General features: G+C 32.1%; 2 protein-coding genes across 2 annotated transcripts in view; both read left to right on the top strand.

Annotated features, from left to right (window-relative positions):
* The window catches only part of LOC110997060 (fatty acid synthase-like), a 38,059-nt gene extending 20,520 nt beyond the window's left edge, over positions 1-17,539 (top strand). The window contains exons 12-41 of the mRNA XM_022265024.2: positions 112-281; positions 1,232-1,383; positions 1,550-1,733; positions 2,093-2,241; positions 2,967-3,148; positions 3,700-3,819; positions 4,971-5,080; positions 5,351-5,541; positions 5,846-6,015; positions 6,291-6,554; positions 6,743-6,863; positions 7,118-7,408; positions 7,482-7,925; positions 8,318-8,488; positions 8,730-8,860; positions 9,079-9,229; positions 9,415-9,586; positions 9,927-10,039; positions 10,472-10,633; positions 10,774-10,902; positions 10,981-11,060; positions 11,328-11,483; positions 11,953-12,204; positions 13,711-13,864; positions 14,442-14,646; positions 14,917-15,067; positions 15,351-15,528; positions 15,875-16,051; positions 16,179-16,281; positions 16,554-17,539. Coding sequence (XP_022120716.2) covers positions 112-281; positions 1,232-1,383; positions 1,550-1,733; positions 2,093-2,241; positions 2,967-3,148; positions 3,700-3,819; positions 4,971-5,080; positions 5,351-5,541; positions 5,846-6,015; positions 6,291-6,554; positions 6,743-6,863; positions 7,118-7,408; positions 7,482-7,925; positions 8,318-8,488; positions 8,730-8,860; positions 9,079-9,229; positions 9,415-9,586; positions 9,927-10,039; positions 10,472-10,633; positions 10,774-10,902; positions 10,981-11,060; positions 11,328-11,483; positions 11,953-12,204; positions 13,711-13,864; positions 14,442-14,646; positions 14,917-15,067; positions 15,351-15,528; positions 15,875-16,051; positions 16,179-16,281; positions 16,554-17,137 — 5,617 coding nt within the window. The 3' untranslated portion in view covers positions 17,138-17,539. The remainder of the gene's footprint in view (positions 1-111; positions 282-1,231; positions 1,384-1,549; positions 1,734-2,092; positions 2,242-2,966; positions 3,149-3,699; positions 3,820-4,970; positions 5,081-5,350; positions 5,542-5,845; positions 6,016-6,290; positions 6,555-6,742; positions 6,864-7,117; positions 7,409-7,481; positions 7,926-8,317; positions 8,489-8,729; positions 8,861-9,078; positions 9,230-9,414; positions 9,587-9,926; positions 10,040-10,471; positions 10,634-10,773; positions 10,903-10,980; positions 11,061-11,327; positions 11,484-11,952; positions 12,205-13,710; positions 13,865-14,441; positions 14,647-14,916; positions 15,068-15,350; positions 15,529-15,874; positions 16,052-16,178; positions 16,282-16,553) is intronic.
* Positions 17,540-23,555: 6,016 nt separating this feature from the next.
* LOC110997099 lies at positions 23,556-27,304 on the top strand. The gene is made up of 5 exons (XM_022265081.2): positions 23,556-23,811; positions 24,651-24,748; positions 25,232-25,322; positions 26,553-26,630; positions 27,210-27,304. Exons 1-5 carry the CDS (start codon positions 23,556-23,558, stop codon positions 27,302-27,304), a joined length of 618 nt encoding a protein of 205 aa, XP_022120773.2.
* The last annotated feature ends 340 nt before the right edge of the window (positions 27,305-27,644 follow it).

Here is a 27,644-nt window from a genome sequence, read left to right as displayed (position 1 = left end):
TCTATGTTATGTTCCAATATTAACATATTTTATTTTTAGAATACTAATTCATTTAATATTTTGTTTTTGTTAAGTTATACGACGGTATAATATATTGTAATTTAACCTCAGGTGTCACAAGGCCCTGGAACCTAAAGGCATCAACCTTACGAGAATCATCACAGAACCCGACCCTAAAATTTATGACAACATCCTTAACTCTTTCATCGGGATTGCCGCCGTACAAATTGGTCTCACTGACATTTTGAAGGCCATTGGCATTGAACCAGACTACATTATTGGTGAGTGTCTTACTGTTTAATAAGAAGCTAATAAAGTATTCTAACTATACTAAATGTATCAGCAACTATTGATCTTAACATCAGTGAATTTCATTTTCAATAACAGCAGAAGATATTAATACAAAATAAACTACTGTAGATTGAAGTGAAATGCTTCACTTGTAGCGGACAGCGACAAAAAGTGCTTTTGTAGAATGGGGTAATTAGAAATATTCGGGTTTATCATACGCATCACTATGCGTATATACCCACTGGTATGAACGCAAATACGTAACATTTTTATATAATATGATATTATTTTTTCAAGGTGTCTTTAAAAAATAATGCTAATTAAAATTAAGATTTTTTGTAGTAGATTTTCGAATAGTACATTTTTAAATTAATAAGCAATTCGTATATTTTTTCCTTTTAGGTTATAAAATAAATTTTAAATAAAAAAAATTGAGCCCCAAAACCGGAAGTAAACATTTTAGTTGAGTTTTTCATTAGCACAGACCAATTTGTTATGATTTTTATTCCCTAAAATAGCTCAAAGTATATTTTAAGTATGTATATTGTATGTAACTTAGGAAGACAGCCAAATTAATAAACATGCAGGTCGCACGGAGTTTCAAGTTAAATACGAGTTAATGGAAGCTGTATCATTTTGTGTGAGCGTCCAAGCTCCAACAACAATATTGATTAGTTATTATTATTTGAAAGACTATTCATAAACATAAGTAAGAAGTAAAAATGTTGTTACCAAAAATTACCAAAACCGTAATAGCTACTTAACAATTTTTAATGCAACATTAACGAATTATATCACAAGTTCAAAGAGGAAAACACGTATCAAAAAATGTGTTCAAATTGAGTTGAACAAGGACCCGAGAAACTAATCTTGTTGAGATGCTTTTTATGTCTTAATTATCATATATAAGAATGGGATATGACATTAAAAACCTTTGTAGGTCACAGCGTCGGAGAATTAGGTTGCGCATACGCAGACGGCTGTTTCACAGCAGAACAGATGATCTTGTCTGCGTATAGCCGTGGTCTTGCTTCTATCGAAACACCATTCATCAAGGGTTCCATGGCAGCTGTTGGATTGGGATACAACCAGGTACGAACTTTATCAAATCTAAACGTGTATACTGTATATCGCTGAATGATGTTGTACCTACCAACAGTAATTATTTTTATATAATATTTGAAAATAACATTATTAATTGCCATAAAATTAAAATGTTCCACACTCTCAAAAAAATCGTAAAAATATCTTACCACAGATCAAATCCCTTTGCCCGCCTGAAATTGAAGTGGCTTGCCACAATGGCCCCGACTCTAGCACCATCTCAGGTCCAGCTGAAATCATGAAGATCTTCGTAGCGAAATTGGTGGAGAAGGGAGTCTTCGCAAAGGAAGTTCCTTGTTCCAATATTGCCTACCACTCCAAATACATCGCTGACGCTGGTAAGTTTTTCTTTGAACACCTTTGGTTCACCTTTACAGTAATATTAAAGTATACATTTAATATACGGAGTTCCGGAATATCACTTTGACACGCTTTTTTGGTGATCGTATTGGAATCATATAGAAAGAGGCCGGCACTTGTTTTATAACCTAGATAAAGAATGCATAATATCTGTTCATCTAAAGTGAAGTATTTCTTTCTTACTGTGGATATCTAAAAATTTTATTACATAAATTATTATGTACATTCCATAAATAAATGCAAAAATTATTTAAGAGTTTAAATAATTATTTTGAAGACTGCAAAATCGTAATTACTCGTAATAAGTATCAAATATTAATTCAAAGAAATTGATTAGGTCCAAAACTTCTGAAATTCCTGAAAGAAGTGATTCCGAGCCCGAAAACTCGCTCGGAGAAGTGGGTCTCTTCGTCTGTTCCTCAGCCATTGTGGAAGGACCCGAAAGCACAGTTGTCCTCCGCTGAATATCACACCAACAACTTACTTGTGAGTCATTTTCATATATGTAACTTCTAATTCTCATTTGAAATTTATATAACATATATACCAGTATTGAATTTTCTAAATAAATAATGGCTACGTATCGATATTGCATTTATTATGATATAATTACTTAATTAGAATAACCTAAGATGGTTGAGTATTTTATTAAATCACTTATTTACATTGGGTCATGAATTAAAGATTATAATTATTAGGTATAGGCTGCTCGTTGTGGATACTGGTACTAATATTTTGTAAGTTGTAATAAACTGGACTTGTGTTATCTAAATGGAATAAATTATTATAGTTAATATAAATATTATCTATAATATAAATTCATAAGACCCTTAGGGCCTGTTTCACAATGTCCGGATAAGTTCCAAATAAGCTATTTGTTACTTATTGGTATGATAAATAGTATTTTTGCGTTTCACGACTGTCAGATAGCGCTATACGTCATGAAATTCGAAGTATATTATTTGAAACTTTTATCTTTCGAATAATTTATGTGTTGCATAGCTATTTGGCACTTTATCCATACATTGTTAAACAGGCCCTTATTGTTCGCTGATATTTTTTTTTCCATTCATTCGTTTATTTTCATTTATTTAAAATGTTCGACACTCCTAAAAACATATTTTACCACAGATCATAATATATATATGCTCGATCATATGTATATCTTTTCTCATTTAATTTTGTTCACTTACTATATACAATAATTGCAGAGGCCAGTTCTCTTCGAAGAAACATCTCGTCTCATCCACCAAAATGCTATAACAATAGAAATAGCGCCTCATGGCTTACTCCAAGCTATACTGCGGCGATCACTGAAGAAGGATGTCATCAACATACCACTCACACAGAAGAACGAGGACAATGTGACTGTTATGTTAAATGCTTTGGGAAAGTAAGTTTAACTATAGTATTGTTTTTTCTTAACATAGCTTTTACACATTTAAAGAAAACACTTTTTTACCAGATTGAAGCTATGTATGCTTTGTCTTTTAAATTATATAAAATTATGTTAAATAAGTTTACAACAATACATAGGCTTCAATCCGGTAAAAAAGTGTTTTCCTTAAGTTTAACTATTTCATTAAATTATATGAAACATACATGAAAACTAAAACTCCAAATGAAAAGTAGAATAGGTATTTAAATTTAAGGTGTATTTCTAAACAGCTAAGTATGTTTAATTAAAAGAATAAATTCATTATTTTTGAGATAATTATCACCGATATGTTTGGCAAATATTTTGTAGGCAAGAGAAATAACTGTAAAGGTTGCCTTGCTATACAAAAAAATACACAAATTTTGAACCGAATTTCGAATGAAAAAGTTTAGTCTAGTTCACCCATGTTGGCTTTTCTACATTTTTTTCCACACTTTGATTAAAACAGTTCATTTGTTTAACGGTTGGTTAACATGAGTTCATACCCTAAAATAAAAACCTTTCAGACTTTACCAAGCTGGATTGAACCCGAAACTGGCGAACATCTACCCACAAGTGCAATACCCGGTGTCACTTGGTACACCAATGATCTCGCATCTCGTAGAATGGGAGCATAGTGAAGACTGGTAAGAATGTGCAATGTCAAAAATTGCAAAAAAAAATAAAACAAAAATAAAATTTTGGTCCCTGTTTTAGTGTACTTTTGATGCTGGTAGCATTTCGGTGTATAGCGTATACTTATTCGTTGAGCGATGAACGCACTAGGTCTGGAGTTACACTATCTATTAGGCGCCTACTTAAATATTTAATTAGCGCTTGTGCACTTGAGCCAATCGGTCCATGAGTCTCTATTCAAAAAGAACACAATCAAAGTTGGATGAAAGAGGATTTTTATTTTCCACCCGCTTTACGGCCGCAGCAGTCATAAAAATTTAAAAACAATTACAACTCATAATCTTAACCTCTCATCTGTCCCTCGTCTATAATATTTTTCATAGATTTATAATATTATAAGGCACGATCCAAATTAAGTTTCCGTATTTTTTAATATAGCAAATATATGTTATAACCTGAACCTGACGTTACAAAATTGACCAAACCGCATAATATATTGGCTAAAACGAAAAACGAGCCCGTATCCCATTTTTCATCACTTATTGCGATGTTCCATAGGTCACCGCAAACTCTTTACGCGTTATTTCGAAACTGGATCAATAGTCCAAGAGCCTATAATTACTTTTTATGTAACAGTGAGCAATGCTCAAACTTATCATACTTATATTGTTCAGTTGACCGATTGCTTCTAATTTGTTCAAGTAGTCGATTTATATTCTATTAAAAATTTATTAATACGTAAAATTTGTGAGCAAACTAAAACTATTCATTATTTAATATTAATATAGACACCTATTTATTTATTTTTATTATTTATACATTCTTGGCTACCGTAATTTGAAATTGTGAATAAATGGCTCTCAGACTGCAATGCAATAAAGAGTCCAACTGTTATTAATAGCAGCTCATCAATCAGGGGACCGCAAACAAATAGCTAGGGCTGAGCAACTGCGTTCTTTGACTCCATGTGCTTAGAATGCATGGGATTATCCATTTTATGAAGGATAGACGGATAAATTCTTTATTGTACAAAAGAAGGAATCGCATAATACAGTACTTCACGGTAGGAATTTAAAGGATATATCAATACCAAAAGAAAAGCATTGTTTAAAATGTATACCTATATACTTTTACTTACTAACTATAAATTTATTTGTCATAGGTACGTGACCTCATACCGCGCTCAAGAGAAGATGAAGTCGGGAGAACGTACGGTCAGGATGTCGATCGTCGATGAGGACAGTGAATATATGGCCGGACACGTTATTGATGGTAAGAATGGATTACTATTGATTAAAGAACTAACTAGTTCTTTCTGCTTCCGGTTACTAAGCTGGGTTGCTAGCTGATAAGGGCTTAGGAAAATATAATCTAAGTTTGTTAAAAATATATGAAGTCTGATACAGTAATCACATGTTATAATTGGAAAAACAAACTGGCCAATGATTAATTATCGAATCAGACAAAATTAACAATAACAATTTTTCAAAAATTGATTATTAGTTTTACAAACTAAATAACATCAGTAATTCCATTGGACAGGTCGTAACCTATACCCAGCGACTGGTTACCTTGTGATGGTATGGGAAACTCTTGGTATGATGATGGGAGAACTATACACCGAAATATCTGTGGTCTTCGAAAATGTGCGGTTTCAGCGCGCTACTCCAATACCTAAAGAGGGTAACTTGGAATTCATCGTCATGATACAGAAAGGCAGCGGAAACTTCGAAGTGAGTTCCTTCAAATATTATTAAGTACTCCAGACAAAAATATTCCTGTATTTCTTTCAAAGTCATTGTGTTAATTTTAATACCGGCGTGCTTATCAAATAAGATAAACCAACTAGACGATGGATAACAATTTGCGATCGTAGGTAGCGTAGCGCGTAAGTATATTCAAGTTCCAACGAATCAATTCCAAAGTTAGAGGAAAAGCAGCACCTTCCTTCCTTCACAGTAGATTTGCAGGAAATAGAAATGAATATTGTCCATGTCTTACTACTCTACACTTTATAGAATTGACATATCTGTTTAGATTGTCGAGAGCGGTGCGTCTATTGTATCTGGTCGCATCTACGCCAAGAAGAACGTAGGCAAGGACTTCCGTGTGCTTCAAGCAGCACCTGAAGAAACTGGAGCAAATGTGAAGCATATGCTCACTAAGGACTTCTATAAGGAATTGAGATTGAGAGGCTATCAATACAGGTAAACATTTAATATCAAGTTTTTAAGTTTAAAAAACTGTAAAAGTGTGAACTTAATTTTTTATGTACTAAGTTAATCAACATATAAGATTTATGTATTAGAGTAACAATCAAATTTAAATTAACACCAATCGACCATGTGTTAAAAACAAATACACTTTCAGTCAGATAATCTTATATAAATAAATAAAGATTTATTTTTCAATATTAAAAATCTCTAACATCCTCTTATATAACGCAATTTCTCTATAAACATATTCTATTTCTTTTTTTTAGCGGTCTTTTCCGAGGTGTGATTGGTTGTAACATCGAAGGAACTCGGGGTCGCGTCGCTTGGGTCAACAACTGGGTCTGCTTCATGGACTGCATGCTGCAGCTAAAGATCGTTGGGAATGACACTCGTGGTCTCTTTGTACCGACCAGAATTGAGAAACTATGCATAGACGCTACTATGCATTATGACGCGGTGTCGAAAATGAATCAAGTATCGGATAGGCAATCGTTTGAAGTACGAGTGTACCCGGATGTGGATGTTGTCAGGTAATTGATTGTACGCTAATATATAGAACCCTCTACAAATACACATATTTAATATCTTGACTAACAGTTCTATATTTTTCATATGGGCGAATGGACATGTAATAATTATGTAGTTTTTATTATATATTATTAAGTTATCTACTATAAGCTTATATGCGCATACTACTAAACCTATCTTCCTTATTTAGAGCTGGTGGTGTCGAAGTCCGTGGCCTCCACGCTTCTCCCATTTCCAGAAAAATCCCTCTTGGTGTTCCTGTTTTGGAGAAGAACATTTTTGTACCTAACTTTGCCAAAACTAAGATGACGGTATGATTTACAACTGAACCTACTCAATAGTTCATTTAATAATACAGTTAAAAGTTTATATATTTAAGTATAATTAATCATTTTATGTCGCTATTGTTTAGATGTTTCACAAAAATAAAATAATATGTATTATATTAACAAAACGGCTTATTATATGAAATATTTAAACCATCGGACTATGCCAATAATTAAGCTTCTAAACGAATTTACGAATAAAAAACTGATTATGGGCCTTATCGTACTTTTATCCATAGGTCGGAGACATACTCAGAGCCAACATACAACTCATTCTCGAGAATATTCAAACATTCAAAGTAAAAAGCATTGAATTCATCGATGAGGAATACAAAATAAACGGCTACGAACCAATTATAGAACAAGTTAGCGACGTACTTGAAGACTTACCTCTTATACAACCAGAACTATTACTTATCTCAGAAGACACTATTGAAATGCCATCGCACATAGTTGTTGAAAATAAGAAGGTTGCTGGAGAAAGCAACACAGTCTTATTTATTGGTGCTAATCTTCTGAACAGACCTGAGGTAAGTAAATTGCATAGTCGTATTTAGTAATAAAACAACAATTCCTCTGTTCTTACAAAAAATTTTTATCTAGGTCCTGCAACAAGCTATATCAACACTGCGAGACAAATGCTTCATAATCAGTCGTGAAAAGCAACGGCCAAACCCTAAAGACCACGCCGATAAATATGATATCGTTACTATTCAAGATACTGGCGTTGAATACTTGGTTCTATTTAGGAAACGAGTTGGTGCCAAACCAGCTAAATTCATTCATGTTAAAACAGCCGATCAATCATACGCGTGGATTGAACAAGTTAAAGAGGAATTGAAGACGGGCCAGAAAATTGTGATTTATAACCAAGATGAGGCTCTCAACGGACTTTTGGGTCTTGTGAATTGTTTAAGAAGGGAACCGGGTGGTGAGGTTGTATATGGTTTGCTAATCGCTGACCCTGGTGCTCCAACATTCAATCCTGATTTGGAATTCTATGAAGAGCAATTGGATAAGGATTTGGCTATTAATGTTTATCAAGATGTAAGTCTTTAATTTCTCTATACTAATAATATGACTTTAGAAAATAAACCGCATCATACCTTCAGTTAAAATTACACACACATATAAATATATGTGTGTGTAATTTTAAAAACGTAATCATCATAATAAAAACCCTTTATCATCTATAAATTGAAAGTAGATGTTTCAAGAGCAAAATGAAATCTGATTACTAAAATGTATATTATTTAATACATTTTAATTAATAATAATAATTTAAATAAAAATAAAAATTTAAATTAATAAAATTAAAAAAAATTTTAAAATGGTCCCCGTTAATGCTAGAAGCATTTCCTCGCTGTATTACGATTTGCGTGATTGAGCGAGGAAAGCTCCACCTCTGGGACAACGTATTAAATAATAATATGTTTTAGGGACAATGGGGTAGCTACCGTCACTTATTACTAGGAGACTTAGAAACAGTTAGCGCAAGCCACGGATTTGTCAACACAATCACTATCGGAGACCTTTCTTCGCTCAAATGGCTCGAAGGACCAATTAGACAGAATCAGATTTTCAAGAACCCAGAGAGTATTCTCATTCATGTAAGTTACAATTTAATATTTTGTTTACGTAATACTTTTCTATATTTATGTATGTGTAAATTAATATAATTATATATACCTACGACATAATTGATCCCTTTTTTTTGGTTTAAAATGCAAAAAAAAAACCTCATTATGAATGAAGCTTTATGATATGAATCCGAACAAGGCACTTCAAAATTTATAAAAATTAGAGTAAGATATAAATACTTATTATATCTAAAACTGCGTATTTCGACAGGTATATTGTGCAGCGCTGAACTTCCGTGACGTAATGACAGCTATGGGTCGTGTCACAGTGGACGCGGTCGCACGAGGCCGTCTTGCGCAAGAGTGCGTGCAAGGTTTTGAAATCGTCGGCAGAACACCTAAGTAAGGCTTTTAGTAATTTAGTTTTTGTACAAAAACCTGAAAAGCAAAGAAGTCTGAAAATCGGATTTCTTTACAACTAGTAATGGCCTACATTAAATTTAAACAACAAAGACACAAAAATGATTTTTTTTTTTATTTCCAAAATATAACTAGTTTTGGGTGAAAAAAATAAAATAAATCTAGAAGTGTTAAATCTAATTTATCTATTTTCTCAATAGTGGTTCCCGGGTTATGGCTATGGTCCGTAACAGCGGTATGGCAAATATGGTAGAAGGGGACCGAGCTCTCATGTGGTGTATCCCTGATGAATGGACCTTCGAGGAGGCTGCTACAGTACCAGTGGCCTACGGCACAGTTTACTATGCTATGGTAAGTCTTATGTATTAAGTAATTTAACATTCTCAATGTAATTGTGTGGTGTAACGTGAAAGAAAAGTATTTGAAATGTTTAATTTTCATTTAATGAATTATTTAAAATAAGTTATTGTTCAGCACAGCGTTTTAATAAATTACTAATTCAATTGTAAGCATATTTTAAAATGTTTCCTGTTTAGGTCATGGTGGGTCAAATGCAACGTGGTGAATCAGTTTTGATCCACGCTGGTTCTGGAGGTGTGGGTCAAGCTGCGATCAATGTGGCATTGCATTATGGCTGTGAGGTATTTACTACCGTGGGTACAGCTGAGAAGAGAGCATTCATCAAAAAGCTTTTCCCGCAACTTAAAGGTAATCTATATTGAAAACTAAATTTAGGGATTAGAATTATAATCTTAAATTTAAACAAACAAACAAAAAATCATTTATTCATATACGTAACATAATGCACACTTATGAACGTCAAAAAAAAGAAATATACATTAAATCATTTAGATTCTAATTTTACATTTACTGCCAGTTCTCAAATCAAGGTCGTAGAACGGAAGAGAAGAACTGGCACTTTTACATTAGATAAAAGAAATTTAAATATTTCCGTTTTGAATATTAGGTTACGTATTCTTAAATAATTTAATTTTCGTATTTAACAACTGTTCTAATATTATTTTAATGTTTATGGTGACTTTCTCAGACAGTCACATCGGTAACTCTCGTGACAGCTCATTCGAAGACATGATCCGCCGCGAGACCAACGGCAAGGGAGTTGATATGGTACTCAACTCTTTGTCTGATGACAAACTGCAGGTATTTACCGATCTATAACTTCCTTTGCTTTTAATTAATATTATGACATTATTTTAGATTCATAATAATACTTAACAAGTTGTTATGTATCTTATCTAATCACTATGTGGTTATAAAATTATTTCTCCATTGCTTCATAATTTACCAGTATTTTTTCAACTAATATTAAAAATTCAAATGGAATTTACTACTATTCTTATTATATTTTTTTTTAATATTTAACAGAGTATTTACAATATATTCCTAGTCTACATAGTAAATAGAATTATAATTAAAACTGAATTAATAGAATACAAAATAAAATTTAATAAGTATGGTCCTGGGGGCAGTTTAGCTTCAATGCTGCTGGCATTTCCGCTCTGTATTTATCGTAACTTATTTGAGACTTCTCGGAAATATACTTATCTAACTAGAATAAATATATTCACTCAGGCCTCAGTCCGTTGTCTCGGCTATCGCGGTCGTTTCCTTGAGATCGGTAAATTCGACATCAGTAACAACACTCCAATCGGAATGTACTTCTTCCTCAAAGAGACCTCCTTCCACGGTATTATGTTGGACTACATCTTCGACCAGAGCTTCGAGTTCAGAAAGGTTTGTCTTTACTTAATTGCTTATTTATTCATCAAAATACGGTATGAATTAGAAAAAATATCGTTACGAATTTTTGTACAAATATTTGTTCGCTTTCTAAAATTGTTGTATATTGTTTTAAATTAATGTTCGATATACAGAAGTTGCAAGATCTCCTACTGACGGGAATTGAAAGCGGTGCGGTGCGACCTCTGACGTACTGTACGTTCCAAAAGAACGAAGTTGAAACTGCCTTTAGGTACATGGCGGCTGGAAAGCATATTGGAAAGGTAAATAGAAGTTTACTATTTATTATACTATATATGTTAATCTGTATAATTGTGCTAATCCCGTTTACTTTTTTGCAGGTAATCATAAAGATTCGTGATGAAGAACGAACCAATCGCCCAGTAAAGCCTACTTACATGCCAGTCGATGTTTTGCCCAGGTGAATACTGAAATGAAATAATGTATTTTATATTTATAGTATTTTTATAATGATAATAAAACGCATACCTATAATCAGTTCTACATTTAAAAACCTATACATATGTATATACCTAGATCTTATAACTAATAATAATATAGCAAGCGATTCTTGCGAACTCAGCCAATGACTCAGCATATTTACGTGATAAAAATTATTCGTTATTAAAAAATTAAATATATTTTTGCAATATGAACTTTTCCCTTTAAATAATATTTTGTGCCGCAGATACATGTGTCAGGACGACAAGTGTTACGTTGTGGTGGGAGGTCTAGGCGGTTTCGGTCTGGAGTTAGCAGATTGGCTTATCCTTAGAGGAGCGAGAAAAGTACTTCTTACGTCCAGAAGAGGTATCTCTAATGGTTACCAATCATCCCGAATGAGGTAAGTGTATAAAGTAAATGTGGTAATAGTTTTCTCTTAGTGAAGCGGAAACATACACTTTTAAAATTTCATATTTAACGAATTAAATAATTTTAAACAAATACTTTTCTAATTAGTTGACAACTATGCAAATATAAAGTATGCTAAACGTCCGCATTGTGAGTAGATGGGACTGAAACTTGTGAATTTTATCTTTTGAATAATATTCATATTTTATGACATAAATCTAGTTTAGATTATCACGTATCGTTTAGTGTGGAAGGTTCTCTGGTTATAGCTTTAAAGTGTGTAATTAAAATGTACAATTGGTCACAATTAATTTTAATATGTAAATTTAAAACACGCAATTTCAGATTGTTATAATATAATTAATTGGGAACATGCATCCAGTAAATTTTTTTACACATAAAATAAAATTATTACCATTTCAATTCGAGGATAGGCTAATCCAATATACCATTACTTTCAGGGCGTGGGCTGGGTATGGCGCTGACGTCCAGATCTCAACCCACGATATCACAACAGACGAAGGCTGTGAAAGTATGCTGAAAATGGCAGCTACCATGGGCCCTGTAGAAGCAATTTTCAACTTAGCCGTAGTCCTCAAAGACTCAATCTTCCAAAACCAAACCCCTGATACTTTTAAAGCCTCATATGGGCCTAAAGCACAAGCTACACTCAACTTGGACAAATACTCGAAGAAACTTTGCCCGAAATTGAAGTAAGTTATTTATGTTTTCTTTCATAGATTATTACATTATATATTTGTATATTTTAAAATTATTTAAAATGCGTCAACCAAGCATAACACAGAAAACAATTGAATTCACTAACTATCAATCTTACGATTTGAAAAGAAAATATACTTAAAATGACTAACAAAATGTATATTAAATTGATATTAAATATTACGTTTATGCAATATAGCATCAAGACTACAGTCACCTGTGTTGATTCATTATTCACGATGCGATCCTAAAACTTACTTTAAACTCTGCCGAATAAATAACAACCTGCCAAAGTCAACCAATAATTCATAACAAACGTTAAACTGTGGTAGAAAACTAACGTTTTTGTAATCTGACCCTTCAACTTCAGCCTGGGGCAATAAATCATTTGTTAACAAATTGCCTACATTTTGTTATTTAGCTAACATTTTAATGAGCATTTTGTAATACAAATGCTACTTATAAATCTTTGTTGGTTTGGTAGATAAATGGATAATTAATTAATAATTTAAAGAACGTCTTTATTGTTTATTCATATTATCAAAGTTTCCTGAAGTAAAATCTAAACTTAAATGAATACGAGTTTAAAAAGGATTTAATATATTTAAAAGCAAATATAGAGGATATTCGCAAAACTTTTGAATGCTCATCGCGTTGTGTGACCAAGTTGGATTTAACTTTGCAATCAGTCAAGTTTTTAAACCAATAAAACTCTTTATACTTCTAAATCATTTTACTTTTACTATTTTACTTTGCGAATTGCGTAAATAGCGTAGATAAAGTTTTTAAATTGAACTTTGTAAAAGTACACAAAGTTATGAACTAGATAGACGAGACGAGTAAACAACTTTTGGTCTTGCTTTATTCCCTTAAATTAATGTATTCAAGAAATAAGAATTGAGAACTTGATTTGAAAATTGGCAGTAAACATAAAATTAGAATCATTTAAAGTATATTTTGACGTTCATAATTGTACATTATGTTACCTATATGAATAAATGTTTTTGATTTGATTTGTGATTTGTAAGATGTTTTATAGGTCTTATTTACTGGCTTACTTATTATTATAGGTATAATTAAACATTAAAAATTGACATTTCTCATAGACCTTTACCGTTAACCGCCTCTCAAGTTTTTAATATTATTTTTCGCTGATAAAAGGTATTCAGCGTTGCGAGGAGTTTAAACAAAAAAGAAACAACATCAGAACCTATTGAATAACAGGATGGCGGATGTTTCTGATTAGCTGTGTTTTGTTAAGTTATTTATTAGTAAGAAAACTTTTAACATTTTTTATCGGTAAGGGGAAAATGTGCAATACGTAATTTTGGTGTAGTTATATAATCTCTCTCGTAATAGTAAGATAGATTTCATCGTGATACTTTAACATATAAAATGTAATCCGTATGCATGAATACTTTTCTAATCTTATTGGATACTTCATCCTATAAGGATAAACCTCTAAAATTGCATTGTCAAATGTCTAAACTTTGTAACAGGGACTTCGTTATATTCTCATCTGTGTCTTGCGGGCGTGGAAATGCTGGTCAAACAAACTACGGATTCTCCAACTCCGTGATGGAGAGGATCTGTGAGTGGAGGAAAAAGTTGGGTCTACCGGCACTCGCTGTTCAATGGGGCGCTGTTGGAGACGTAAGTACTTGTACTTACTGTTTTTATTTATTATTACTTCCATACATAACCTACGTAATATATATCTCAATTAACTAACTTGTTCTAATTTCAAACACCACAACAAAACAACATCTTTTAAAGTATTTATTCTCTATAAAAATAGGTACAATTTTAAATACTTTATTCGATATTTAAAATTTCGTTGAAACATATGCATCAATTCCCCGAAACTCATTAGTTATAAAAAGGCCTTTGCGTTGCACTGCGACCTGGATCCTTTGGTACCTACACCCTACACTTTGACATGAGTTGCAAAGTCAGTAAGGGGCTTGATTAATGCACGTTTGTTAAAATAAGCACTTGTGCGTTTAACGACTTAAGGCCTAATTAAAGCGTTAAAATGTTCAAAAATAATCTGGCATAATAAAATGCAAACATTCTTTAATGATTTCTAAATTATTACGTCATAAAATCAATATGGATTTACCCTAACATTGCCATGTTCTGACAATGAAAACTGTCCCCTATTATAGGTAATTTAAGTAACAACAAAAAATTTTCCATACCTCTTATTTATTTTTGTGTCTACATTTAGGTGGGTCTAGTAGCAGATATGCAAGATGAAGACGTTCAATTGGAAATTGGTGGAACTCTTCAGCAAAGAATCTCCTCTTGTCTCCTCTCACTGGACAAGTTCCTGAAACAGGACGCGGTTATAGTGTCTTCTATTGTGGTGGCTGAGAAGAAGGCTGGAGGATCAGGATGTGGAAACATTGTGGATGCTGTCGCACAGATTATGGGTATAAATTTATATTGTTTTAAGCTCTGGTAAACTAGGTTTTTACTCACATTTAGTATAAAATAAAAAATTAATAAAAAGGTTAGTATTGGATTATGAACATTTCTAATCACTTTTTTTAATAAAAATTGTAAATCAAAAGAATTTGTGATTGAATTAGGGAAACCTGTTTAAGGTTATAATTGTAATGTCGGAATTTGTAGAATGCGGTTAATTATAAACAATAATAATTTCGTATGAATTGAAATATATATTTTAATAAATTCAACAGGTATCAAGGATCTTAAGACAGTTTCCCAACAAGTATCACTTGCCGAGCTTGGTATGGATAGTATGATGGCAGTGGAAATCAAACAGACCCTTGAGAGAGAATTCGAAGTCTTCCTAACTGCTCAAGACATCAGAACTTTGACATTCGCCAGGTACACATAGTATCATTTACTAACAGCGAATTAATATTCGCGCCCTCTTGCAGTTCGTATCTAATTACGCAAAATAGTTTCAGAAGTTCTAGGAAGTGTTATGAATGAAAATATTAAGATATATGTTGACGTATTGTTAATAGAAAAAACTTTCGATCATAGTGCGGCATGCTATGAACTGAAGATATTTATTTGGTCTAAGCGAGTGAATAATTATTGCTACTATGTTGTATTTCAAATAAGGAACTTAGTCTTACATTGCTTTTACATTAATTACTTCCAGATTAGTAGAATTAACAGCCCAAAGAGAAGCGGCTTCTTCCACATCAGTGGCCGCTCAACCGGTTACTTCTGATTCTGCTGCAATTGGCTTCCGTGTTCTAATGAGAAACCTTGGTGATGAGAAACTGGTTTCAGAACCCTTCGTATACATGCCGACTATGGTCAGCGATGGCACTGAGGTATACTTTTACTTTATAGTTAAAACGGTTAAATTTATTTGTTAAAATCTAATACAAAAGTAGTTTTAAATAAACAAATAAAGTTATTAAAAAATTAAAAATATAACTCGTTCTATTATATTCTACATAGACAACTCTAAATATCTACATTATAATAAAGATTTTTTAAACCATGATTTTTATGTGAAGAGTGATAAAATCGATAATCCAATCTGATATTGTATATTACTAATACGAAAACTATTGTAAACTTTACATAATTAACGTCATAGTTCCTAATGCATAAAGCAAGGAAAATACTTTAAATTTGTGTAACTCAATTAACATTATGTACTTCCATCGATAGACGGACGTAACGATACACGAAGATGAAAAGGTGATGTTCCTATTACCGGGTCTGGAAGGAACGGCCTCCACCATGAAACCGCTTTGTAAGAGGCTCAAAGTCAAATGTTGCGTCCTACAATTCGGTACAGAGAACCAAAACGACAATATCGATAGTATGGTGGAAAGACTTTACACAGTAAGATGATTATATAATAATATAAATCTATCTTGTATTAGTTGTATTATCTATATACATTATTTTTTACGTATTACTTGGAATTGCTTGTGTTTCTTAATCGTAAGATGTATTTTTATTATTGCAGTCCATGAAATCACGGCTCACTCCAGGCGCGCCATTCATGCTGCTCGGATACAGTTTTGGTTCAACGCCGGCCATTAAACTCACGGCGAGACTTGAAAGTGAAGGTATTGCTTTAAATAAAAGATATTGAATTAAATAAAAATTAGACATACATCATAATTAGATAAAAAATCCATACTCCTATATAGCAGGAGGTTAACGACATCGCTGAGACGACTTCACAACTGAACTACTGTTGCTAACATATCGTTTGAGAATAACATGGCATTTGTTTTAATTATTGTGTTTTGTTACTCGGGTTTTAAATTAATTTATTTAGTCGGATATTATCTTTCTATTATATAATTTTTATATTCTTTTGTAATTTTCTCTTTAGGTTATAAAGGGACATTATTCCTGGTCGACGGTTCACCTGACTACGTCTACTCAGTCCTCACCATGTTAATGAACTTTAAGAATGACACTCAGCTTCAGAACAGTCTCATTTGCCACGTCATTGACTTGGTAGCTCCCAACAATGGTGTCACAGATCTCATGGATAGACTAAAAGAAATAGACACTTATGATGACAGAATCAAGTACGCTCTCAAAGTCTGCCCTACCCAACATAATTACTCCCATAAATTCATCGGCGACATCTCAGTTGCCTGCTTTAATAGACTGAAAATAATTATCGACTGCAAGAATGAAGGTTTTATGAAAATTAAAACACCAATAGTTCTCCTGCGTCCGAAAGAGAATCCACCGTTCCTTGTGGTCGAGGATAATTATGGTTTGGACAAACTAACAGATGGTGGTGTCACCATACACTTTTTGGAAGGCAACCATCATACAATTCTCGAAAACAAAGACTGCGCCAACATTATTAATAGATTAATAACGAAAGATGTCGCCAGTGCGAAAACAGAAAGCAATGTGGTAAGAAGTATGGTTGAAAAGCAACGCTCTGTACAAGTATAAAGAACTGTTGTTAATAATATAACTTATTTTAGAGTAAGGAAATTTAACAAAGGAAATCGTACGTTGATATAATATAGAAAATTAGATTTGCATAAAAGTTCATACGAAGCACATTGTTAGTAACTAACTTATCATTAGTCATAAATATTTACCATTATTTTTGCAGTTTTGGGAAAATTATAATTAAATACTTTTAATATGTGTAATGTGGTGGACCTAGATAAATTATAATGAATATATCTGATAGTATCTATTAATTTTATAATTTAAACTCTTCCAACGGAAGACCAGTACCAAAAAAATAATCATAACGTAAATGTTAACTTGTTTAATCGTTTTATTTATTTCTTAAGATAGTCTTGGGATGTTCTGGGAAATGACAAATAAACTATTACATAACAACAGATTTTTTATTTATACTTACTTAGATAAGCTAACAGATCACGAGTAGTGTAAGCACAGAGGATAAAAGACTAAGTTTAAGTCCCTGTCCCTAGGGGACTCTAATACAAGCGGAGGACAAAGTAGTATGATAGAACTAAGTTGATTTATCGGTTAGGCATTTCACGACCTTCAGTGATGAAGAAGAAGAAACCCGTGTATCACGTAAATAAATCCTAAATGTATACCATGCCAATACGACATAACAGTAGACCGTAATAAATCGTCCTCTCACCAAGACGCTTTAGTGTTTCCATAAATAGATTGGAGTAATTTACCCCCTGTGTACAAGAGTATACTAGCCATAATGTTCCCCTACTTCGGGAAATAAGTTATGGTAAAATATTTGAATGTCCTCAAACGACTAGATTTTTTTTATAAAACAAGACTAAAAGGCCGCAAACTGGCCTGATGTTAAGTGATCCGCCGCTCATTGATACTTTCAATCAGTGGCGTAACAATAGGATGGCAGGGCTGGTAAAATACCAGAAGCCCCCGATCCACGAGGTCGACCTGCCCAGGACGCCGTGAACTCAATTTTTTTTTAATTTCTTCTTTCTGTTTGATATCCAAAGAGAGATAACTAAAGACCATAACAAAATTTCAAGTTAATCACGTATCATAAAAAATGATGTACACATGGTACACACACCACCTTTAAAGCGACCTAATGTCGATTCGAAAAACGGTCATAGGGGTAAAAATTGTGAAAGGTAAGCTTTGAATGAGTTTGGCTGAAAGCGCACGTAGGCCGTTAGAACATCATTAACGTGCTACACAAGGTTTGCTTAAGAAGCTTCGCATGACGTCACTAATTTGTAAAACCTTCCACGTATATACATACCGTTTTCATACACTCTTATGTCAGTAGTTCACTAGAGATCACAATCAGCATCTATTTTATTTCACTAATATCAATTAATAATAATTAATTACGTATGAAATAATTTTGAGTTGAGTAATATAACTATAACTAGGAATTATACGTGCTCTATGATCTTTTAGGTCCAGGCCTCAGATTTGTATATCTGCTTTGTCGACTTTTTGTGTTTAAGGCATATCGGTTTTCTCAAGATGACCTTTCCCGTTTGTGCGAGTGTTAAATTGATATAATATATATTTATCAGTAACTTTTAGTAATCTATTACAGAAACTATTAATATTACTAGCATCCCATTTTATCCTAGAAAAACAAAGCAAATTATAGAACTCGTTAATTCGCCTCAAGTTTCCTCGTTTACTGCTAACTTTGATAAATAAAAACATTAGTTTTGCTTGTTGCAGCAAAGGAGATTGTCAACTGTCACGGTGTTTTATGCCTTTTTTAATAAGGACATAATATTAATGAAAACAGTTAACATGAAAAACGACTTCAGTACCAGTTCGAAGCTCGTTTGTACAGGTTTCTTCGTGTTTCGGATCGGATCGGATGAAACGGATCTAGTAAAAACCGCAATGGGACAATATTAACGACATGTTTCAGTCACAGAGAATCGTTTACTATATTCTCTGTAAAGAAAAAATATGCAGAAATCTGTAGAGGTTTATCGTGTGATTTTCAACCAAATTATATTTTTTTACAGCTATAATAATAGTACCCAGCAATAGCAATACCCAACAGTCCACTGTGACCATTAAATCAGACAAAGTATTACAAATAAAAATATATATTATCACAACAAAAATATGTTTGTTAAATTTCAATACAAAAAATATAATTTATCAATGAATTAAGCAGCAATAAAGCAATCAAATTTGGAACATTCTGATTAATGACAACTGTAAATAAAGAAACAGAAATGATTGATGTACGACCCTTAACATTTTTCTTCGGGTCTTGTCTTACAGCACATAGTACACACAGTAAATCAAATTGTGAATATTCAAGTTTGACTTACACGGCCAAGTAAATCAAAGAAATCGTTTTACGTTGACGACAGTATTTTTAAAAACTTACCTATTATTATATCATAAAAACCTAATAATTCTGAATAAAATAAACCTTTTATTGATGTTGAAATTAACTTGTTGTATTAATTAATTAAATAAACTACGAGTTGTAGAACGTAGAACAGTAGCCTGTCAGTTTAAAAAGTGTATTTAGTAGACTGTGGTCTTTGAAAAACAAAAGTTACATAAGACGTCATTAGAGAGAGTGCTCTAATGAAAGGGTTGACATGTAGTTGCCTCCGACTCGATCTCAATTGCTAAGAAAACCTGTATAAAGCCTTTTACAGGCTTTATGTTTGAAATGCTTATTTTTGTTTATGTTTAGTCCTTTCTATCACATTCTGTGTATGATAAATATATTTAACATACGTTTTTATGTTTTTATAATGTTGTCAAGTGTGAAGTCATCCCACGGATTTCAGATGAAAATGTGTATCTATAATGTATGTTAAAGTATTAATCAGTAAAATTAATATTTCATAATTATGAAATACTTTTTTTACTGATACCGAATTCAGTATCTAAATAATTCAGCAACTATTCGTGAATACTATTATTAATGAATAGAGCTTAATTGTGTTTTAGCGACAGGAACTCACTATTCTGACAGTTTTTTCCAGTCGCAATTATTTGTAAATTAAAATTGATTTAAATAAGTAAAAAAAATAAGATTGTTTACAATAACAACCCAGTTATAATTGTTCTATAGGTTACATTGTTTCTTCTTCACCTGTCATAAACAACGTTTGCGCGAATACAATTATGTTTTCCTCAATTAATTCGATCTGTAGGGCTTTGTTAAATAATCGTGTTTCCTTATTACCATTTTATATTTATTTTTTCTAAAAGATACTGTTTCAAAATCGGTATTAAATTCCAATAAAATTATAAGTATTTTACCATACATATTAATGCAATTTGTTTATATTTAAAAGAAATATAAATTTCTCATTGTTCTTACATAGATGATTACATAACAGTTATTAATAATTACGCCACACGTTTTAATTGACAATGCAGGCTAATAGAGCTATCATACTCGAATGGAATGACATAAACCAGATTTGTGGTCGAAAATAGACAGTGATTTAAATTTACATATGCCACAGAGCGTGGCATCACCGATTGGACCAATGTTGCGAGATTTTACACCATCAGCGTATAAGTGGTCGTGCATATATAGTCCTATTAGTAAATTTTGTAAATTTGACCTACTGATTTTTCATTCTTCTAAATGTGGGATTTGATAAGTAGTCTTGTTATTCAATATATCAAATAAATAAAATATAAGATGACATTTGCATGCCTATTCATATATGGCGGATTTTTGTAATTTATGTAACTAATTGTAAGACTAATTCTAGCAAATAAATGATTTGAATTTGAAAATTTGAATTTGATGGACAGAATCTAAATATATTTCAGTTAAAAATATATAATTTATAAATGTTTAAAACATCATTTTTATTTTTCAAGATATCACCATAAATAATTCCGTATTACAGGTACTATTACAAATATACATCTTTAAAAAACGAATTGTGAATAACACGTTTATCTATGGGTTAGTAAAGCTAAAAATGCTTTCTCGGCTTTTAAAATACGACTATAAGTTTCTGGTGTATGTAGTAATTGGTACTATGATTATAAATGAAGCTTGAAGATATTTCAGTTGCAATTTAAATAACGTTTCGGACTTACAAACTATGGGCATAATTACATTTTCTTCTAGACTATAAATAAAAAATAATAATACCTTATCGCAATATATTTACGTATTTTGTGGATAATTCCCGGGATTTTAACAACGCTATTCGCCAAGTAGATGCCTTAAACCACACCTTAATCTACAATCAATGGAAAACAGATTGGAAATTGAAATTGGCTAGTTCTACTGTTCGTGTTTATCTCAATGCGATGCATAACTGGAGTTTAGTTTTCAACTTCTATCAATCAAAAATGGCTAGGTAATGGATTTTCACTACCAGGTTTTTAATTTACGAATTTTTTATTTAATTAATTTCTTGTTGCAATGTCGCTGAACATACAGATTGGTACCAAGATGTAAATTTCTTATGATTAATTGTAGATCAATGCTCTTCAATCTTGCTTTAGTATTAAATTTTATTTTAATTTTAACTGTGTGAAAATACTTTAACTAATTGTAATACGTACAAGAAGTGGGTGCCACAAAATATGACTCAGGAGGTTTCGAGTCCACAATCATTATTTAAAATGTGTGAAGCATACAACAATATATCATTCTTTATTTTGCTTAAGCTTGTGGTTTTCAAGTGGTTAGCAAATAGCAAGTTACTGGAACTTACACCATTAAAGTTAAATTATGTAGGTATGTTTCCCATAAACGAATGCAATGGTCACAAAATTAGTCGACCTTTATGAGTATCAATTCTTAAAAATTCGGCAACTCACTTTTTTGTGGGTGGAGTAATTATCGCTAACATCAGATGAGCCTTCTGTCTCTTTAAAATATTTATAACAGAATTCATAAAATATGTCCACGGAGGTGAACGAAAAATAATTAAATTTATTGAAGGGGAAACCAAAACACGTTGATAGGATCAACTGACAAGTAATCCGCAATCAGTGGTCGCCATTCGACGCAGGTTTCAAATTGAAATTTAAGGGTTGCTCGCATTAGTTGATACAGACCCGGACTCTATTTCTTTGTGTAATAATGAGCATTTTAACGAAACTTAATACAGTAACTATATAACTATGTATACTAAGGGCTTGTTTCACAATGTATGGTTAAAGTACCAAATAGCTATGCAACACATAAATTATTCGGAAGATAAAAGTTCCAAATAATATACTTGGCATTTCATGACGAATAGCGCTATCTGACAGTCGTGAAACGCAAAAATACTGTTTATCCTACCAATAAGTAATAAATATCTTATTTGGAACACATGTCCGGATGACATTGTGAAACAGGCCCTAAGATAAACTAAATCCTTAAGATAAAAACTTTAAGATAAATAAAATGTTTAATCCGGTTAATACTTTTATATTTAAATAGAAACTATCTATATTACTAACAAGACAAGCTTAATTGGCGTAGCTTTTAGCAAGATATTTTATTCACAATTAAAAGCTGGAGATCTATGAATACTCCTCTGTATCAACTTATTTGTATTTCAAATTGCGGATCATGGTATTTTGAACAAAACCAGTATTTTCCAACATTGGCAGCCTATTTGCCTACAACTACACAATAACGTTCGCTTATTATTAAGTCTGGCTTTAGTATCGAAATTAATATAAGTAATAGAATACAATTATTTTTATTTAAACTCGGCATTTGGTTATTTATTCGTTCTGCTGCACTGTCAAAAACTCAAAGCCATCCTGTTGTAGATAGATATTTAAGATAAATAGTTAATGGCATTTACTTAGAACCTGAGGCGAAGACTTAAGCCTTCGTCAAGAAATGGACTATACACTATTCTTTCTATGTCACTTTTCATTCACTTTGATTAGTGATTAGTGCAGGTGATTAGTGATTAGGAGAAAACAAGTGTAGTCTGCTACTGAATAGTGCAGGTGATCAGTTGTCTGCGTAGTAACGTGATTAAAAGCGTGTACTATTTTTACGAGAGTATTATTTTGGCGAGTGAACTGCGAGTAGCCAGGTCTCTCCCCTCACTCGCAGCGTACCTGTCAAAACATGTAATTTTATTGTTTAGCGACGGATATACTTAACACTACATAAGAATTGGGCTCTTCTTGTAGTACACACCTGCACTAATCATCCTCAATTACTAATCATTTGCACTCGCACTAATCAAAGGGAATACAGGAATTATTACACATATTACTGACCGTGTAATATAAGGTTGTTTATATTAACAGATGTTCAGAGGGCATTTTATTTCTATATAACTATAATAACGAATAGTTTAAACAGAAGTTAAGCGCGTACATACGTTATGGCGATTAATTTTTACTTATGCATTAAAAACTCTTTGACGTTTAGCCGAAGTGACAATGTCATCATCACAAAATGGCGAAGAGCGCGGAAAACTATACAAAACCTGAGAAACGAGCCCGAAGTTCTAGCCAATCTACAAACCTACCGTTGCATTTTGCTGTTCACAAGCCAGGATGCCACTTCGAAAGCTGCTGTGGTATTTGCAATTTGTTTCCTGGGGTGCTTCTCATTGCCTTTTGTCAGGTTCTGGTGGGTTCTATCCTGTTAACTTTAATCCTGACACACGGCACCCAATATGACGATATGCATCACACACCAAAATCACAGTGTAAGTACATTTCAAGTTACGAAAAGCGTATTCAGAAATTGTCTATCGTTGACGTCCATAGCTTATTTAATTAGTAAAGAACACCATATCATATATAATATTCTACAATACACGACAGAGGTAATGCAAAATTTACAAAAAGGAAAACAGAGTTCATCGGAAGTGAAGAAACAATGTGACTACAAATTTTAATTTTTACTTAGTAATTACTTATTTAAAAATACTCATTCCCTTATGCGGATTAGGTACGCGATTTGTGCTATACGTTTTTTTTATTTATCTAACTACTCCCCATTATATCAAGCTTTGAATAAGTAGCGTTGTATTCGCGAAGAAATTAATTTACTAAGCTCATTATAATACAATATTTCTTTTTTATTGAAAAAATTTACCTTACATACCATACATTTTTACATACTTTTACTATTGTAATACTGTGAATTATATGCAATACATTTATATTCAGCATAATGTTGGAATTGCCCCCGAACTCACAATTACAAACTTTGTGTAGTCATGGAAAAAAATATCTTTGAAGAGTATAGCTAAAATCTGTTATATATATCGGTAGTCTGACTACAGCACACTTAGTTTACAGCGAGTGTAGCTAATTTCATAACATACTACCTACCAAGCTAATGTGATACCATAATAGTGTTTCAGATATATTTATTATATATATGTGTGTGATAACTTTTAGACTAACTTTAACACTAGGCTGATGTTGAGCTAACAACTTATACGGTAAAACATAAAACCCTTTAACGCAACTTCGAGTTATTACAGCTAGGATATACCTAATAGTATCAAAATACACTAGATTTTTTATTTCTTTATAGTTATGAGTCTTGCGTCAGGAGCAGTGCTGAGTGGAGTAACGGGAGCTGGTCTTCTACTAATTATTGTAGCTCTCACTGAGAATTGTCGAGCTATGCTGGTAATCATACTACTTTTGATACAGTAGTATCACCACACTAAAATATAAACAACATACACAAATACACAAGGCATAGAAAGTTATGTTATATCCTGCGTTTGTTGCTTATAAATGAATGGAATTATTTTAAAATGTAAAACTGAAAACAAACAAATTTAAATGAACAAACAACCATTAAATAGATAAATAGATAAACTCCTTGTAGGAAAAGCAACATTTAAATTAATTGTGCGTTTTCTTTATAAGAAAATAAGGTGATCAGCCTGCCAACACTAAAACTATGTTCCTTGCAAATATTGCAATAAAAATTTATTTTGTTTGCCATGTATTTACATTGCAAATATTGCAAATTTTTTGCAATTTTTTGCAATAAATAAATTCGCATTTTAGTGAACTGATTATTATCAGTTCACTAAAATGCGAATTTATTATGTGAGACCATAAGTAGACTTTGGTATTTGGTTTTTTATGTTTTAATTATAGGTATACCTCTTGGTCGCCACTCTAGTCTGGACTGGAATTATCACACTAGCGGTGATCAAAATTGCTAGAGCCTGTGATCGATTCAGTTACGGTAATATTAAAATAATACTAAACTGTTTCGTAATTCAAGATAATTCCGCTGTGAGAAAACTATATAAAGCATTTTTTTTTCACCATTAGGATTTGGAACAGTTATAATTCCAATAAAACAGCATTTATGCTCGGAAGGAACGTCGTCGTTTTTCAAAACAATGTTGCCGTTTTTCATATATAATTATTCCATGAATTTAACAAATAATTAAACTATATCCATATAAAACTGATACGGTCATATTCTGCCACGCAGACTTTTCTTGGCTTTATAATTGCCACAGCTGTAGACATTGTTGTAATTACCGGGAGTTATTACCGCAATTTCTTATCCATTTCTACGTACATTGAGTTATTATCATAAAAGTAAGTTTAAAACATCTCATTGAAGGAAGCTATAGTAAATAAATAACATTAAAAAACTTCTTACCCACAGTAATCTTCTAATTGTTTATTACACTATTACATTTGACAGATATTAAACAAACTTTTTTTTAATTTAAAATTGTATACCTGTCCTGATGATGCGGCACGCATGCCTCAAAGGAAGGGCTTTAAGTTCAAATTTTAAAATAACAGCGTCATTTTAATAATTTAATTATGTGGTGTTGTATAAATAATTTAGAAAAATCAAATAATTCTGCTCGTCACGAATAACTTTGGCAGTAGGTAGGTCCTATTGATCAGAAAAATTAAAGTGTAATCAATCACAACCCCTTTAATTCAATCTGAAGTTGCGATTCATCGCTTTTTTATAAATTAGTACTGAGTCGTAAAGAACGAACGTAATTTCATTTTCTCTTCAAATTGAAATGGCTTCGTAATAAAATTTCTATTTTTCAACCTGAAATTGGCCCTCTGTGACACTTAGGCAATTTCTGTAGTATTTTATCGTAGAAGCCTGTGATATTGCTTCTTATTTTAGTGTATCTTTATTCGTAATATATTAAATTTCGTGGTTTAGACTTAGATATTGTATATAGGTGGCCTGGACTCTTTCCCGGACTCAACGGGCAAAGCAAATCAACCTTTTGCACTTTCCTCATAAAAAACTATTAATATTTACACTTTACTGAACACTTGAATATGCCATAGAGCAATGGAGCATTGATTACTTCAATGAGTTGTCAAAGAGAAAAAAATATTCCGTTTTTTTATGGTGTATAACGTAATCAATTTAATTATTTCTTCAAGTAGATTTTATAATTTTTAAACAATCAGTCTGTTTTAGCACCAAAAATAAAAGATGAGCAACATCGTTTGGACAATTTGGCGTGTGTTAGTGGACTGTTTACCTTCCTTGGTGCTGGTGAGTAATATTAATCTCATGTTTTTAAGACTGCTTTTTAACTAAATAATATAAAAATATAGCTATACAAGCCAAAGTAATTTTATGCAAGGCGGCTGCTCTCTTTTGTCTTATTTCCATTGTCTAGAGACTATTATTTTTCTCTTCAAACAATGAATTTAGAGAAACATTGTTCTTCGCTAAATTTTTAAATAGTCCTATTTTATAAATTTATTTATAAACTGAATTTACATGCAGTAGAATTTTACGATCCATTGTTTAAAGATATCTCACGATGACCTTTTTGCAATTCCGTTAGGTTTAAATTAATTTTATCGTCTTCATTTTATTCCAACCCGAAACAGTATAACGCTGGAATTTGAATGCAAGACCTCAGGTTGCGTTATCACTTATACATGGAGGTAGTGGCAGAAATTTTAATTCCTTTTATTGTTTTTTTAGACTTAAAAAAACATTGCATCGAAGAGTTAAGAATAATAAATGTTTGAACGTTACACTTAATAGTCACTGAAAATTTAACTATTATATGTATCATAAATTACATTTATATGTTTTATTGTATATAATCGTCATTTTCAGTTGTATATTTCTTCTCGTTCATGGTGGTGTTCAGCTTCTACCACTTCCGTTATGTGAGGCGAGCCATTTTGATGCATGAAGCGGAATGTGAATAGATTTTTATTATTATTTTATTAAGATTTTTATATTTTTATTTTTAGATTAAATATTGCGTATAAATAAGGTTTTATTAAACGAAAATCATTATTCTATTAGATTCAAACCATGAGTTTTGACAAGTACATAGAAGGCTCATAAAATGTTACAGCGCCTATGGTAACGTGGAAAACTTCTTATTAATTTAAATTTATTGCAGCATAGCAAATCATCTAAGATCCAATATCTGCCATTATTTATAGTATAGAGTAATCGTTTTGACTTTGCTCTATTGTATTAAAAACACTACTTCAGACAATGCAATATACTATTAGTGCTAAAATTATAGGTAATACAAAC

The sequence above is a fragment of the Pieris rapae genome, chromosome 3, assembly GCF_905147795.1.
Source record: "Pieris rapae chromosome 3, ilPieRapa1.1, whole genome shotgun sequence".
In the NCBI taxonomy this organism is placed as follows: Eukaryota; Metazoa; Arthropoda; class Insecta; order Lepidoptera; family Pieridae; genus Pieris; species Pieris rapae.
This window is presented reverse-complemented; position numbering and strand designations above follow the sequence as displayed.

Coding starts and splice junctions, on each gene's coding strand:
- LOC110997099 (XM_022265081.2), top strand. CDS start 23,556: ATGGCGAAGAGCGCGGAAAACTATACAAAACCTGAGAAACGAGCCCGA. Junction 24,749..25,231: donor AGAATTGTCGAGCTATGCTG/GTAATCATACTA, acceptor TTTTAATTATAG/GTATACCTCTTGGTCGCCAC. Junction 25,323..26,552: donor CTGTGATCGATTCAGTTACG/GTAATATTAAAA, acceptor AGTCTGTTTTAG/CACCAAAAATAAAAGATGAG.